The sequence below is a fragment of the Mya arenaria genome, chromosome 1, assembly GCF_026914265.1.
Source record: "Mya arenaria isolate MELC-2E11 chromosome 1, ASM2691426v1".
Lineage (NCBI taxonomy): Eukaryota > Metazoa > Mollusca > Bivalvia > Myida > Myidae > Mya > Mya arenaria.
Window position 1 is genome coordinate 31,119,918 of NC_069122.1, and position 14,532 is coordinate 31,134,449.

At 34.8% G+C, this 14,532-nt stretch overlaps 1 protein-coding gene across 3 annotated transcripts; it reads left to right on the top strand.

Annotated features, from left to right (window-relative positions):
• The first annotated feature begins 21 nt into the window (after positions 1 to 21).
• LOC128242575 (UDP-N-acetylglucosamine transferase subunit ALG13 homolog) lies at positions 22 to 11,495 on the top strand. Of its 3 annotated transcripts, none has more exons than XM_052959816.1 (5): positions 22 to 194; positions 5,352 to 5,460; positions 6,219 to 6,381; positions 8,085 to 8,223; positions 10,837 to 11,495. In XM_052959816.1, the coding sequence occupies exons 2-5, from the start codon at positions 5,356 to 5,358 to the stop codon at positions 10,946 to 10,948; spliced, it is 519 nt and encodes a 172-aa protein (XP_052815776.1). In that variant the 5' UTR covers positions 22 to 194; positions 5,352 to 5,355; the 3' UTR covers positions 10,949 to 11,495. The 3 variants fall into 3 exon arrangements, with proteins under 3 accessions (XP_052815776.1, XP_052815925.1, XP_052815851.1); XM_052959965.1 differs by having other exon boundaries at positions 5,355 to 5,460; XM_052959891.1 differs by having other exon boundaries at positions 22 to 186.
• The last annotated feature ends 3,037 nt before the right edge of the window (positions 11,496 to 14,532 follow it).

Consider the following 14,532-nt stretch of genomic DNA (forward strand, 5'->3'; position numbering starts at 1 on the left):
TTCTGTCCGGTGTTGGTTATGGCATCTCCTTGGGTGAAAAGTCCAGTTAACACGTAACAAGTCTTTAAACATAAAATAAACATTTTCAAACAATTCAAGAATATACAACTGCCTATAGTGGTTTCAGGTTTAATATTCAAAGCAGCCTTTCACCTTACCGACTGTTGACGCTTTTCTGGAACGGAGGTTTGAATGTAATTATGTTTAACTTCAGGTCATATTCGGATATTCAGACGTTCGGATAAATTATTAAATTTAACTTTAGCAAATGAAATTTCAATGACTACGGTTTAGTTTGATGAGTTTCAAGAAATGTGCCTTTATCTGTTTTTTCGTGTCGCCTTTTTCTATGGGCCTAGTGGTTAAGGCGTCTGCCTACAGACCAGGATGTTGCACAATGTGGGTTTGATCCCTGGTAGTCCAAATAATTGTACGTTGACGGATTTTTTTTAGATTTTTGATATGGCAAATCCTTCACGTACAAATTGTTAAGTATCAAAAGTGGGTAGTTGTTCCGATCAGGATTCCGGGTTAAAGCATATAGCGTCTATAAAATATCATAAAAACAAGAAATATTACCAGATAATGTTATTTTATATTAGTTCCGTACACAAAAAAATAAATATCCAACTTATAATTATGAGTTTGACGGCTTTTTTTCATTTCATTCTGTCAAAACATAACGATATATACATGAAGGGCACCTGCAAGGCTTTAGGGCACAGTTTTAAATCACTCGGAACATTTCGGCCATGGCCGAGTTGTTACGATTGTATATCGAGGTCTATCTCGAAGCTTTGTCGGAGGAGGCCGAGCTATTACGATTGTATCGAGTTGTTCCCCTTCACATAATTGTTGTCTGTGTCAGTCAGCTTTCGTTTTATTGGAAAGGTAAACAACTTGTTTTAATGCATAAAATGCTTGTTTAGTGCAAAATAACATTTCACTTACATGGTAAAATATGAATATAACTCTTTATGATCAATTTCAACCATAAAATACTTCCCTTTAAACAATTTCAATATTTTTAAAACACCCCCGTTTTTTGCACATTCCCGTTTAGACGTTAGGGATTGGAAGAATCCCGTATAACACGTCTAATATTTTAGACTAGATCCCTGGAGGCTGGACGCGTCATACCAAATACTTATAAGTTGTTACAAGTAGCTCCTTTGCCTGGCGTTCAGTATTTAAAGAGTAGTGCTTGGTAGGTGCGTAATAAGTACTGGTTTTAATCCAGGAAAGTTGTACCCATTGTACCGGTGCTTTACACTGAGCAGTTAAAAGAACAAAAGAGATAAAGAGCTATGGAAATGCAAGCGGACTTCCTTGTATCCCACCACTGTCTCTTCCCCATGCTGTCTGTTCAGCAAAAACAAAGTTCCCTGGCAGGAATAAGTTTTTTATTGAAAGGTCTAAAGAAATACTAATACTGTTATTGATAAGGCCAAATAAAAAAATAGGTGCGTTTCAGGTAACGCTGCCAAAAAAAAATAGGGTAGGTAGGTCTGAATATTTTTTTTTAATTTTTTTTTTTTTTTGATATATTGATTTCAGTAACTGTTGACTCAGAAAGTAACAAAAATAAAAGTCATCAATTTTCAGGTTTATCAGTAGTTTTTAAACATGTTCCATGCTTTAAAGGAAACATTCTTTATTTGTTTGGTTAAATACTTTGACAATGATGGTTGGATTTCAACTAAATTATGGTACACCACTCTGCTATTATTTAAGACTTTCCAGGAATGGTTTTACTTTTCTTTATGCACCCTTTTGCTTTCAACCACCCTCTGTAGAATGCTAACCTCCCTGTAACATAATTCCATGAAGAGTTGAACAGCAAATTTACCATATAAGCCATCAGCCAAGGAAACCTCAATGCTGTCAAGAGGACCTTGGGGTTCAGGTTTGAAGAACAAATAACATGCAGGTTTTATTGCCAAAATTGCACACTTAAGTCTGACATATCAATCCGAAAGTCAGTATCTGACACATTTGTATCTGACAAGAAAATATAGTTGAAATATACCTGCCACACAAGCACAAACTACCCGTAATTCACCTTAGAGTTCGGGCAATCTAAAATTCGGACATCCATTATTATTTTCAAAAATAATTTATTTTAGGTACCTAATTTTCGGACACCCAAAGGACATTGATTGTAACTTTTACAGTTACTAAGTCTCACAGACAAAAAATTATTGATCTTTATCGTTACAATGCCAGGCTAGGTTACCTAACCGTATACATCACTGTGATAAGTTAGTTAGTTACTACCCATCCTAAACGATTTATTGCCTGTTGAAAAGGATGTGTGATATATTTAATGGAGGATTAAAGAAACAACAAGGGCAATCAAGAGATTAAGAAAACACAGACATGACATGTTTGTAAAACGATCCGCCAATAAACTTCGAAACTTGTACCACACTTTTAAAATAGACTTTATGAAGCAATAATCGTACAGTAATACTCATTGTAACATCAATAGAACAATCAAAATCAACACATTCAATGATACAGGCAACTATTTAATATGATGAATTAAAGTTAGAAATGCAATACTTAAGTTACAATCGAAAACACCACTCAGAAACATTAATCCTGCATAGCAATATCCATGCTCTCCATGAGATCCTCGTGGGTACAACTGAGAGTTATGTGACGTCACACAATGTGACTGTTTGATCTGAAGCCGATAAAAGGTGTTTATTCATTTCAATGCATGTATAAAATGGTGTTGAATGGGATTTTAATTAACTTGATGAAGGAGTTTTTAATAATATTTTATTGCATATTTATAAACATTATTACAATTGTCAAAATATTTACATACATGTATATAGAAAAGTTTGAAATAAATGTTATCAAAGTTGTATGCAAAAGGGTCGGGCCACAAGTTATCAACAACATTAGTTACGGCCCTCCCCTTATAGTTTCGTTAGAGTTAACAAGATGATTGATATGTAAAGTAGTATATGCTAAAAAGAGCAAAATGCATAATATGCCCCTGGTAACATTTTATATAGTATTTGGTATTATATTTAAATTCAGGGCTTTTTCACCAAAAATTGTGAAGAGGCCTAGCCTTTTCATTTTGGGAAATTTAAACGTGTGAAATTTTGTAAATTGGGAAATTTAAATGCGTAATCATCTCAAAGTGGGAAATTCCACATGAGGATTGGAGACACCTTTTAAATATGGGTCTAGGTATCCATATGAAACTTGGAACTCATGTTACAAAAAAACAGGCTCATATCTTGCATGTGAGTCTACTTCTAGCTGATTTTTTTCAATTATGACCTTTTTAATATGAATTGTGTACAAACACTCCATAGGGTCAAGCTTGAAAAGTCTTAAATGTATGGACTTCCAATTGATGCACATGTAGATCTTATTTGGGGAGAATTTATGTCTTTGACTTTACTTTTTTAACATGACGCAATGACAAAAGAGGGAGAGAGATCAGTTTTATTCTTCATAGAGTTGATTCTAAATCGAGGGAAAGAATTGATAACGATATATAGACTAATTAGTCCTCAAATAACATTTAAATTATACAGCATTCTTCTGTTGTTTAAACTTAAAAGATTACAAAAGAATAATTTGCTCAAACATAATAATTTTTTATTGTAAATTTTTGAAGTAAGATTTTCCTTTTTGGGAAAAATATCTGGGAATTGTGAAAAAAATATCTGGAAATTGTGAAAATATGCAATTTTTCCCAATTGTGAAGAGGCCTAATTTCGGCCCCTTAGGCAAAGAAGATGAAAAAGCCCTGTAAATTTAAATACATGTAAATGCTAAAGAGGAGAGGATTGTCGAAAAATAAAAATGAAATAATATTGACCTACTGTTATTTGGGCTATATTTTACATGTAACTCGCTCTTACTCTTATACTTATATATAACCCCCTGGATCTACTCTTAGACTTATATATATATATAACCCCCTGGATCTACTCTTAGACTTATATATAACCCCCTGGATCTACTCTTAGACTTATATATAACCCCCTGGATCTACTCTTAGACTTATATATAACCCCCTGGATCTACTCTTAGACTTATATATAACCCCCTGGATCTACTCTTAGACTTATATATATAACCCCCTGGATCTACTCTTAGACTTATATATATATATAACCCCCTGGATCTACTCTTAGACTTATATATAACCCCCTGGATCTACTCTTAGACTTATATATAACCCCCTGGATCTACTCTTAGACTTATATATAACCCCCTGGATCTACTCTTAGACTTATATATATATATAACCCCCTGGATCTTCTCTTAGACTTATATATATATAACCCCCTGGATCTACTCTTAGACTTATATATATATATAACCCCCTGGATCTACTCTTAGACTTATATATATATAACACCCTGGATCTACTCTTAGACTTATATATAACCCCCTGGATCTATAAACAGAAGGTAACAGTGCCCTGTTTTGATAAAATATCTTGTGTTTAACCTTACACTGCTTAAAAGTGATAAATGTCCTTAGAATAATTTTTATTATGCCTCCGAAGGTGGGCATATTAAAATCGCACCGTCTGTCTGTCCTTCCGTCCGTCCGTGTGTCCGGCTCAATAACTCGTGTCCGGGCTGTAACTTTCCCTTGTATGGACAGATTTAAAAATAACTTGCCACATGTGTTCCACATACCAAGACGACGTGTCGCGTGCAAGACCCGTGTCCCTACCTCAAAGGTCAAGGTCACACATAGTGTTTATTCACAATGGAGTGCTGCATATAGGACATAGAGTATAGGTTGTCGTGTCCGGGCTGTAACTTTCCCTTGTAAGGACAGATTTTAAAATAACTTGCCACATGTGTTCAACATACCAAGACGACGTGTCACGTGCAAGACCCATGTCCCTACCTCTAAGTTCAAGGTCACACTTAGTGTTTATTCACAATGGAGTGCTGCTTATAAGGACATAACAGTGTAGGTTGTCAAGAATGGGTGGTATTTTTTATGTTTAGAGGCAATTTAAAATAACTTGCCATATGTATTTCACATGTAAAGGCAAGATCAACTTTTCATGTACTGACCTTGTTCATAGGTCAATGTCACATTCGGGGGCATTCGTCACATACTGTGACAGCTCTTGTTGAAACAAAGTTTATGTAAGAACAGAATTACGGCTGGAAATTTCTTAAGCCTTTCAGCCTGTATTGAAATGGGGGCCCTGGGGAATATACATTATAAAATTGCTAAAACACAATCTAGAAAAGCCTCTTGAATTACAATACAATTATTATCAGACAATCATACCATAATCCCATTTTCATTTTGTGACCTTTACATCTGACCCAGTCTTTTTTCTTCAGAAGAATGGAGACAAGAAAAAGAAAGGGCACCAAGCGAGTGTTTGTCACTGTAGGAACCACACAGTTTGACAAGCTTATTGAGACGATGTGTTCGGAGGATACTTTGAAGGTTATGGGATGTATTTTGAAAAATAGCCCTGGAAATATGCCTTGAATTGTAAAGTATTAAATTAGGCAGAATTTAAATAAGAACAATATAGATTGATGCAATTTTTTTTAATGTTCATGCATTATAGTGTTTAAAGCTGCACTCTCACAGATTGAATGTTTTGACAACTTTTTTGTCTTGGAACGAGCCAATTTTTGCAAAAATCCATGGAAACCAGTTATACAAGACTGCTGACAAAAAATAAGGTCACAGATTGTTATATTTAAGTTCAAAAATTGATGTTTTATGCATTTTTCTTAAACCGTTTTATTTTTCGAATTGAAATATCAAAATCTGCGATCTGATTTTTTGTCAGCAATCTTATATTATTGCTTTGCGGATATTTACGCAAAAATTTGCCCTTTCCAAGACAAAAAATAAAAAATGGCAAATCTGTGAGAGTGCAGCTTTAACTCATTTGACTTAAATGATCAAAACAAAAAATGCCTAACCTTTAGGTACAGAGATTTAGCCATATTTTGGCAGTTTTATAACTGGGAAATTTGTGGCCACAAAGTTAAAACACATTTATAAAGGCTTATTTTTTAGCTGTAAACAAATCATATGCTGTTTTTTTGTTATCTCCAACATCATTTTGTTATCCATGATCATTAGATTGGATGTTTTGTCCACCATGTCCAAATGATCTGGGATGTTTTTTTGTGTTTTGTGTACCACTCAAGGTAAGGAAGGTAACTGACCAACATCCCTTATTGCAGGCTCTTCAGATGTTAGGATACTCAAATCTTCTACTACAGCGAGGTTGTGGGCAGTATGATCCCCCGTCCACTACAGGGGATGGCATGTTTGTCGACCACTACCGCTACAAATCTAACATTCGGGAAGATATTGAGCAAGCCGACCTGGTAATCAGTCATGCTGGTGAGTGCTAGAAGTGAAGGTATATTTATCAGGACTTTTTCTAATGTACCCACGGGTCCGACTATCGGACCTATTTTTCCCAATCTTCAGAAAAAAATACCGATCCAAAAACAGAAAAAAAAATATATTTTTTTTTATTTTAGAAATTCTTTTTACCTGTACTGGTTCATTTTCAACATCCTAACAAATTATGTTATGTGAAGTGTTTTTTGGTAATTGAACTCAGAAATTATTGATTTTCATCACATTCAGAGATCTGAAATATGAAATATTATCTGTCATGATTTATTGCAATAGATATTTACACCCCAAGGATTGATATATCAGCCATTGTGGGTCTTTTAAAGGGAAAATAAACTAATATTAAATCATTTCCTAATTCGCGGGAGACTAGACAGCTTTTAATTTTAACTGTAATATTTCCCAATTTCGACATTTTCACGACACAAAATTTCCCAAAATGTCTAGGGTCTTTCCCAAAATGAGCAGAAAAAGTAGCCTTCCAACTTTACCCCCGTAGTTCCAACCACAATAGAAACTGACCCTGCTCACTCTTCAAAACGTATAACGTTCACGTTGGGGAGCAAAATATATCTGGAGATTGGGTGGGGGGGGGGTGTATAGACAATATTCCAGATCTATGTGATTTATTGATTTATTTGTTGTTATCTACAAGAATCCTTTAACAAATTACAGCATATACATTTAATACTTTTCCAGACCATGATTACATGACCAAAACGCATATTCAATGATTATATGACACTTTATCAATGACTTGATAGTAACAACACTTATCACCTATGTAACCAGGCATCAGATTTGTATTTAGCTGCACTCATACTGTCTCGCATATTGAGCTAGCTTTTAAAGTGATGCAGTCGAGTGTCCACCTGCAGAGCAAGGGGTCGTGGGTTTGGTCCCTAACAGGTGCATATATTTGTACAATCTGTTACATTTGATGCCAAGCTCAACTTCAAACACTCACTTTGCACAATAAGCCTCAAGGTTTTTGCATACTTACTTAAGTTTCCCAAATTTGAGTAAAAATTTTAAAATGGAGGAGGAAGTTTATCCGATTATTTAATATGTATTGTACTATCTTGCTTAAGAGCTAGTTTTTATAGCAACACTGTAGAGACTCTACATGCAGAATGAGAGGTTGTGGCTTAAGTCCCCAACAGGGGAACATACATGTAGCAGTAGTGCAATATCTGACATGTATAAATGCATAATATATCAGCATTTCGGTATTTGTAATCTTGATAAAAGGGTGCGAGAAGGTTATCGAAGTGAACGAGTCAAACCTGTCCAGCTTGGTGACCACAAACCAAACTCACATGCGTCAAGGCCGGGAATCGAACCCAGGTCGCCTTGGTGAGAAGCAATTACGCTAAGCAGACAACCGATTATATAAAGAATATATCACCATTTTACTACTTGCTATCAACTTATACTTGCCAATCAACAAATAAAAGAGATCAGGGGCCGGGCTCTTAGTTCTTAACCTTGCGCTACATAAGAGTGCTCAGGTACACATGTAAAGTTACTGGCATTATCTATGCAATAAATGTCCTTATCAAGGTTAAGCCTGGAAATGCATAATTTCCTTGTATTTTGTAATTTGATACTGAATATTTATCATTCAAGCATGTTTAACCACTGCAAACGTATGCAAACTTCATGACATCATATTTCCCCAGGGGCTGGAAGTTGCCTGGAGACGCTGGGTGCTGGCCGGAAGCTCCTGGTAGTAATTAACGAGGGTCTCATGGACAATCACCAGCTAGAGTTGGCCAACCAGCTACACCTGGACGGACATTTACATTACTGCACATGCAGGTAGGTTGCGCTTCTTCACCATTCCTTTTTATCACTATGATTATTCATTGTACAAATCTTTTATTTATCACTTTATTATGCCCCCCTTTGAAGACGAGGGGTATATTGCTTCGCACATGTTAGTCGGTCGGTATGTGGTTGATCAAACTTGACATGGAGGCTGGGCATGACCAGTAGATGACCCCTATTGAGTTAAGGATTCATTGGCTCAAAGGTCAATGTCACAGTGACCTTGAATGCGAAAAGGTTGTTTGAGTGATAACTTCTTAATGCCTGCATCCATGGCCTTCAAACTTGACTTTGGGGTTGGGCCTGACCAGTAGATGACCCCTTTTGATTTTAGGGGTCATCAGGTCAAACGTCAAGGCCACAGTAACTTTGAACTCAAAAAGCTTGTCTGTGTGATAACTCAACAATGCCTGCACCCCTTGGCAATTAGGTTGGGGTGACCTTTAGATGACTCCCATGTATTAAAAGGTCATAGAGTCAAAGGTCAAGGTCACAACTCATATTGGTCATTAAATTACCTACAGTAAAACTGCAATCGCTCGAGGTTGCCAGGGACCGAGCCAAAACCTCGAGGGAACCGATGTTTCGAACGACCCGATTTTCAATTTTCCAGTTTGATATGAAATATCTTTCAGTGTATTTTAAGTTTGAAGTCGTCATACAGACTGTTTACTAATACACCGATTATGTGTTGCGTTGTGGAAATCGCTAATATGTTGACGTAAACTAAATGTCAAACGCAAAAGAAAATACAATAATTGAATAAATAGAAATGTTTATTTTAACACATTTTCGTAACAAGCAACATTTGAATGACAGAACATATTGTGGCATTAGTCAGATTTAAGTTTCGCAAAATCAAGGATTGTTGATTGGCGCATCTTGTCGGTTTCACGAAACCGTTGAATCGTAATGTGCGCCTGAAGATCACGGTCAGCATCGGCAGTGAATTCAAAGAACCTTCTGACCACATCTAAAGCGTTAACTTCTCGTCATTAACTTCTCATAATTATCATCTCAAATGCCCATATCAACTTATATCGGTCATGCGTTAACAGTGAAAAACGGTTTTTCACACCTTATCAAATTGCCTTTCAACTGTCATTGCAATTTTTACTACTTGCGAAAATTTCAACACCTAGCAATTGTTTGTGTATTTTGGAACATACGTTCAGGAAAAAGTGTGAAATTATGTCCTTGAGGGAGCCATAAGGTTTTGTGCATGATTTGTGTACTTGGGACCGAGGATATTGCTCGACTGCTCGACATAATTAGGTTTCGATGCAACGTGGGTATATTTTATATGAAAATAGAAGGAAAAAAGTTCGGGACCAAGCTCCGATCTCGAGGGAACGCCGGTTCTCGAACGACCGCTTGTTTAAGGGAACGCAGTTTCACTGTATATCAGTCATCATCTGAACATGATTAAAAACTGTACCTACTATCTTCACACTTATAATGGTAAAACTGCCTCAAAGACATCCAATGTCAATGACAAATCAGCTGTCATTTCAGTCCATGCATATTTTATTCAATTTTCCAAATATTCTTGACAACATGGCGCTCAGGGAGGGAGGGCATAATGTGTGACAAACATCTTTTGTTGACATTTTGTTTCTTTAAGCTGATACATCCATATAGAGTTCAATAAAGTAATTGCTTTTTATGCAAAAAAACGCAACATAAGATTGCTCCAGTTTGACTTTCAATAACTTTAAGTACTACTCTAGAATATTTAGGGGGGGGACTGCGACTGGTCTGAGCCTCCCTAAAATCGTCCAAGTTAACTTTTTATGTCAATATTGGCGAATAAATGTAATAAAACACAGTCAAAATGCAGCATTTTGAACTAAATAATGTTGTTTAATCTTTGGGGAATACCCCAAAATTCCCCTGCCACAATTTTTAACCATTTAAATTTTGGTTCTGATGGAGAAGGGAATGTCATTAGCTTGTCGCTCATAGTACTCTTAAGACGATTCCAGGATCCGCCCCTTTACTGAGTACTAGTATAATAGTATAGTGAAAAGGATGGGTAATATGGCTATCTAGTGGCTTTAATATGTACCTGGGTAGGGACAAAATATATACTTTTTCAGGTGGGGAATGGGGCCAAATTTCAGCCCCAAAAAGAAAAGAAAAAATGCTGATACATTTAAATCAAACAATGCCTGTGGTTTAGTGATATGAGCTTAACTCTTTTAACGAAACAGTCCATCCAGCCAAAATTCCCTTTTGTACATACATAGTAGCCTTATATATCACATAAATCATCTCTATAAAGTATAATGCATTCCAACCAACATAAAATGTGATTTTACTACATTCAAATATACATGTACCCTGTAGTGGGCTTTACGGTAGGGAAAATTTGAATTTAATCCAATTGCATTTTATGTTTATGGAAATGCATTAGAGATGATTTTTGAGTTGTTATACAGTGTATTTATACAGCAAATTGGTCTGGATGGACTTTGTCGTTGTTTGAGTTTAACTGGTATCAACAATTTACTACAGTGTGTTGAAATGCTATGTTGGATATTGGGGCTCAAGCTATGTTATAGAATTATGTTTAGTTTGGATGTTGGCGTTTTATATTTTCAGTACTCTGGTCCAAACCTTGCGGACGAAAAATTTCACAAACCTGAAACCATTTCCCCCTGGAAAACCTGAGGTCTTTGCTCAATACCTGGATAATCTCATGGGATTTACCTGAGAAATTACTTCTCCTCGTACCTTTGGATGAGATTATCTGAAGAACTTTGTAACTACCAGAGGAGAACAGAACAGAATGTTTATTTAACATAAGCATAAAAAATTATAAAGCTTAATGTTATAAACACAAAACAAAATATTCATATTAAATATTGTATGCATAAGTACAAAATGAATAATTTTATAACACATTAATGATTATTTACAATCAAGTTATACAATATCGTGAAAAACCTAAAGCAAATTTAGCAGAAGTGAATGTGAGGAGGTCTTTAGGGGTTATTTATATATTTGTAACTTTGTAATTACCTGTCCTCACACCTTTGGATTGGATTATCTGAAGAACTTTGTAATTACTTGTCCTCTAACCTTTGGATTGGATTATCTGAAGAACTTTGTAATTACTTGTCCTCTTACCTTTGGATTGGATTATCTAAATAACTTTGTAATTACTTGTCCTCTAACCTTTGGATTGGATTATCTGAAGAACTTTGTAATTACCTGTCCTCTAACCTTTGGATTGGATTATCTAAATAACTTTGTAATTACCTGTCCTCTAACCTTTGGATTGGATTATCTGAAGAACTTTGTAATTACCTGTCCTCACACCTTTGGATTGGATTATCTGAAGAACTTTGTAATTACTTGTCCTCTAACCTTTGGATTGGATTATCTGAAGAACTTTGTAATTACTTGTCCTCTAACCTTTGGATTGGATTATCTGAAGAACTTTGTAATTACTTGTCCTCTAACCTTTGGATTGGATTATCTGAAGAACTTTGTAATTACTTGTCCTCTTACCTTTGGATTGGATTATCTGAAGAACTTTGTAATTACTTGTCCTCTAACCTTTGGATTGGATTATCTGAAGAACTTTGTAATTACTTGTCCTCTAACCTTTGGATTGGATTATCTGAAGAACTTTGTAATTACTTGTCCTCTAACCTTTGGATTGGATTATCTGAAGAACTTTGTAATTACTTGTCCTCTTACCTTTGGATTGGATTATCTGAAGAACTTTGTAATTACTTGTCCTCTAACCTTTGGATTGGATTATCTGAAGAACTTTGTAATTACTTGTCCTCTAACCTTTGGATTGGATTATCTGAAGAACTTTGTAATTACTTGTCCTCTAACCTTTGGATTGGATTATCTGAAGAACTTTGTAATTACTTGTCCTCTAACCTTTGGATTGGATTATCTGAAGAACTTTGTAGTTGCCTGTCCTCACACCTTTGGATTGGATTATCTGAAGAACTTTGTAATTACTTGTCCTCTAACCTTTGGATTGGATTATCTGAAGAACTTTGTAATTACTTGTCCTCTAACCTTTGGATTGGATTATCTGAAAAACTTTGTAATTACCTGTTCTCACACCTTTGGAATGGATTATCTGAAGAACTTTGTAGTTGCCTGTCCTCACACCTTTGGATTGGATTATCTGAAGAAAAATGTATCATTTGCGACTAGAAAGTGTTAAAATCTTTTCAGGGAGCACTCAAAAATCCTTATGCCAACATTTTAAACCATTTAAATTTCGGTTCTGTGGGAGTGGCGAATTTCAAAATGTTGAAAACACCTTAAAATGATATGCCACTATATATATACCATTGACTTTTTAGCTTTTATACACTTGTTACACCCTATACATTATGTTTAAAAATAGCCGGTTCAAAAGCTCGCATGAGTTTATGTTGTATTGTTTGTATCTTGCCGACTTGAAATAAAACTTTTTTATCTAACATCAATTTACAATTATCCTCTATGTACTTAATTTAGACGGAGAAAATACGAACAAGATTGCACAGCAACGGACAAATATCTGGTGTGGTTTGGTTATATAGAATATACTGTATTGGTTAGTTTGAAACTGCTCACATTTTGGCCTGCCTAAAGGATCCTTGGTACCTTTGTCAATCAGGTACCGGGTAATCCTAAATATTCATACAAGCTCGTCCTAATGCTTGATAATGAGAGACAATATAGATAAATAGATACGCCAATATTTTCATCTTTGGACTATGTATGCTTGCAAATGACCAATAACAAAAAATAGACCTACGAGTTGGAGCATTTAAAAATAAGTCTGGAAAAAATAGTGTTTTAATGGGCAATAAGTAGGGATTATCTAAGGGCTGTTTTCAATAAGGTTTTTTGTTGTAAATAAATTAATGCCGGACCTTTAACCAATGTTGATGAACAGCGTTCTAAATAAGTTTCTATTGAACTTTTTCCAATTGAGCGCTTCATTTCCAGCCATTTTAAAGGCATTTTAGTACACATTAACGATGTTCACACAAGAAAATGGATAGAAGAGCTTTTCTTGGTAGAAGTAAGAGCCTAAAAAGGTAGGAAAGATTTAGGCCCACTTTGAACATCAGGAACAGAACAGAACAGACAGTTTATTCGACTGATACATGTGTACATCGTCGTAATACATATAGTTATACATATAAACATGTCACGTATCTAAACTTACAAACATAATATAATAAAATAGAATATAAGCAAAAATATTATGTAAATTGAATACCAAATAATTATTATGTTAACTTTGGCAGTGAGGGAATGTTTCATAACTACTATATCAAGTTAAAATTATTTATAAGTGAGTTGCGTATAATAAATGATTCTTTAATATATTTACAAACATTCATAACTTCCTTTTTATCACATGATACCAATAATTGATGGAATTTGAATACAGATGGATTAACATAATAGCATCGTTTTATATAAGTTACACGTAACTGACGATAGCATAGACAAATACATATCAGGCCATGCCGACTCATTTCGAATAAAAGTATTTGAGCAAATGTTTAAAATTTATGAACACCAAAACAATAAATGCTCGGTACATGCAAGTTGTTTTATTTATCATTATACACATAGTTTGTATAACAACACATAATAATTACATAATTAAACTCAAAATGTCTAATGATAATTTTACATGTGCATATGTATATAGAATTATTTTTAACAAAAATATGCGGTCAAATAGGTATAGTTGGACAACTCCTGTTACATTACGTTTAATGGTTCAAAGTATTTAGTCAACAAGAAAAGGTAAATTATATACAAAACATATATTCAGCCTTAAGTTTTATATTTAGGTAATGGCCAAGGTCAAGTTATTGCACACGCAAGATGACAATGATGCTAAAGGATGTTACAATACCTTGACGTGTTTTGCTTCGAAAAAAAAACCCCAGACAAGATTTAAACTATAATGCCTCCAATTCAGAAAAAGCAAGATTATTTCATATGACTGCATCTGTTTTTTATAAAGAAGCCTATATTCAACTTTAAATAATCTTATGGTCATACATCATCGACTTCATTCATTCTATTGGTCAGTTATTAATAAGAAGTTATCCGATTAGCTACATCGTTCTTAGATCCAGTTAAGACCAATATTGAATATCAGCCATAGTGACCAATCAATATTCTATTTTCTTCAGTTAAGCTGGCTAAAAACATTATGTAGATATCTAATAATACACAGTTTTGTTCCCTTTATGGGAAATAGAAAAGTCTGACAAAAATAACAACGCCAACTTCAATGGCATTTGTCACTGT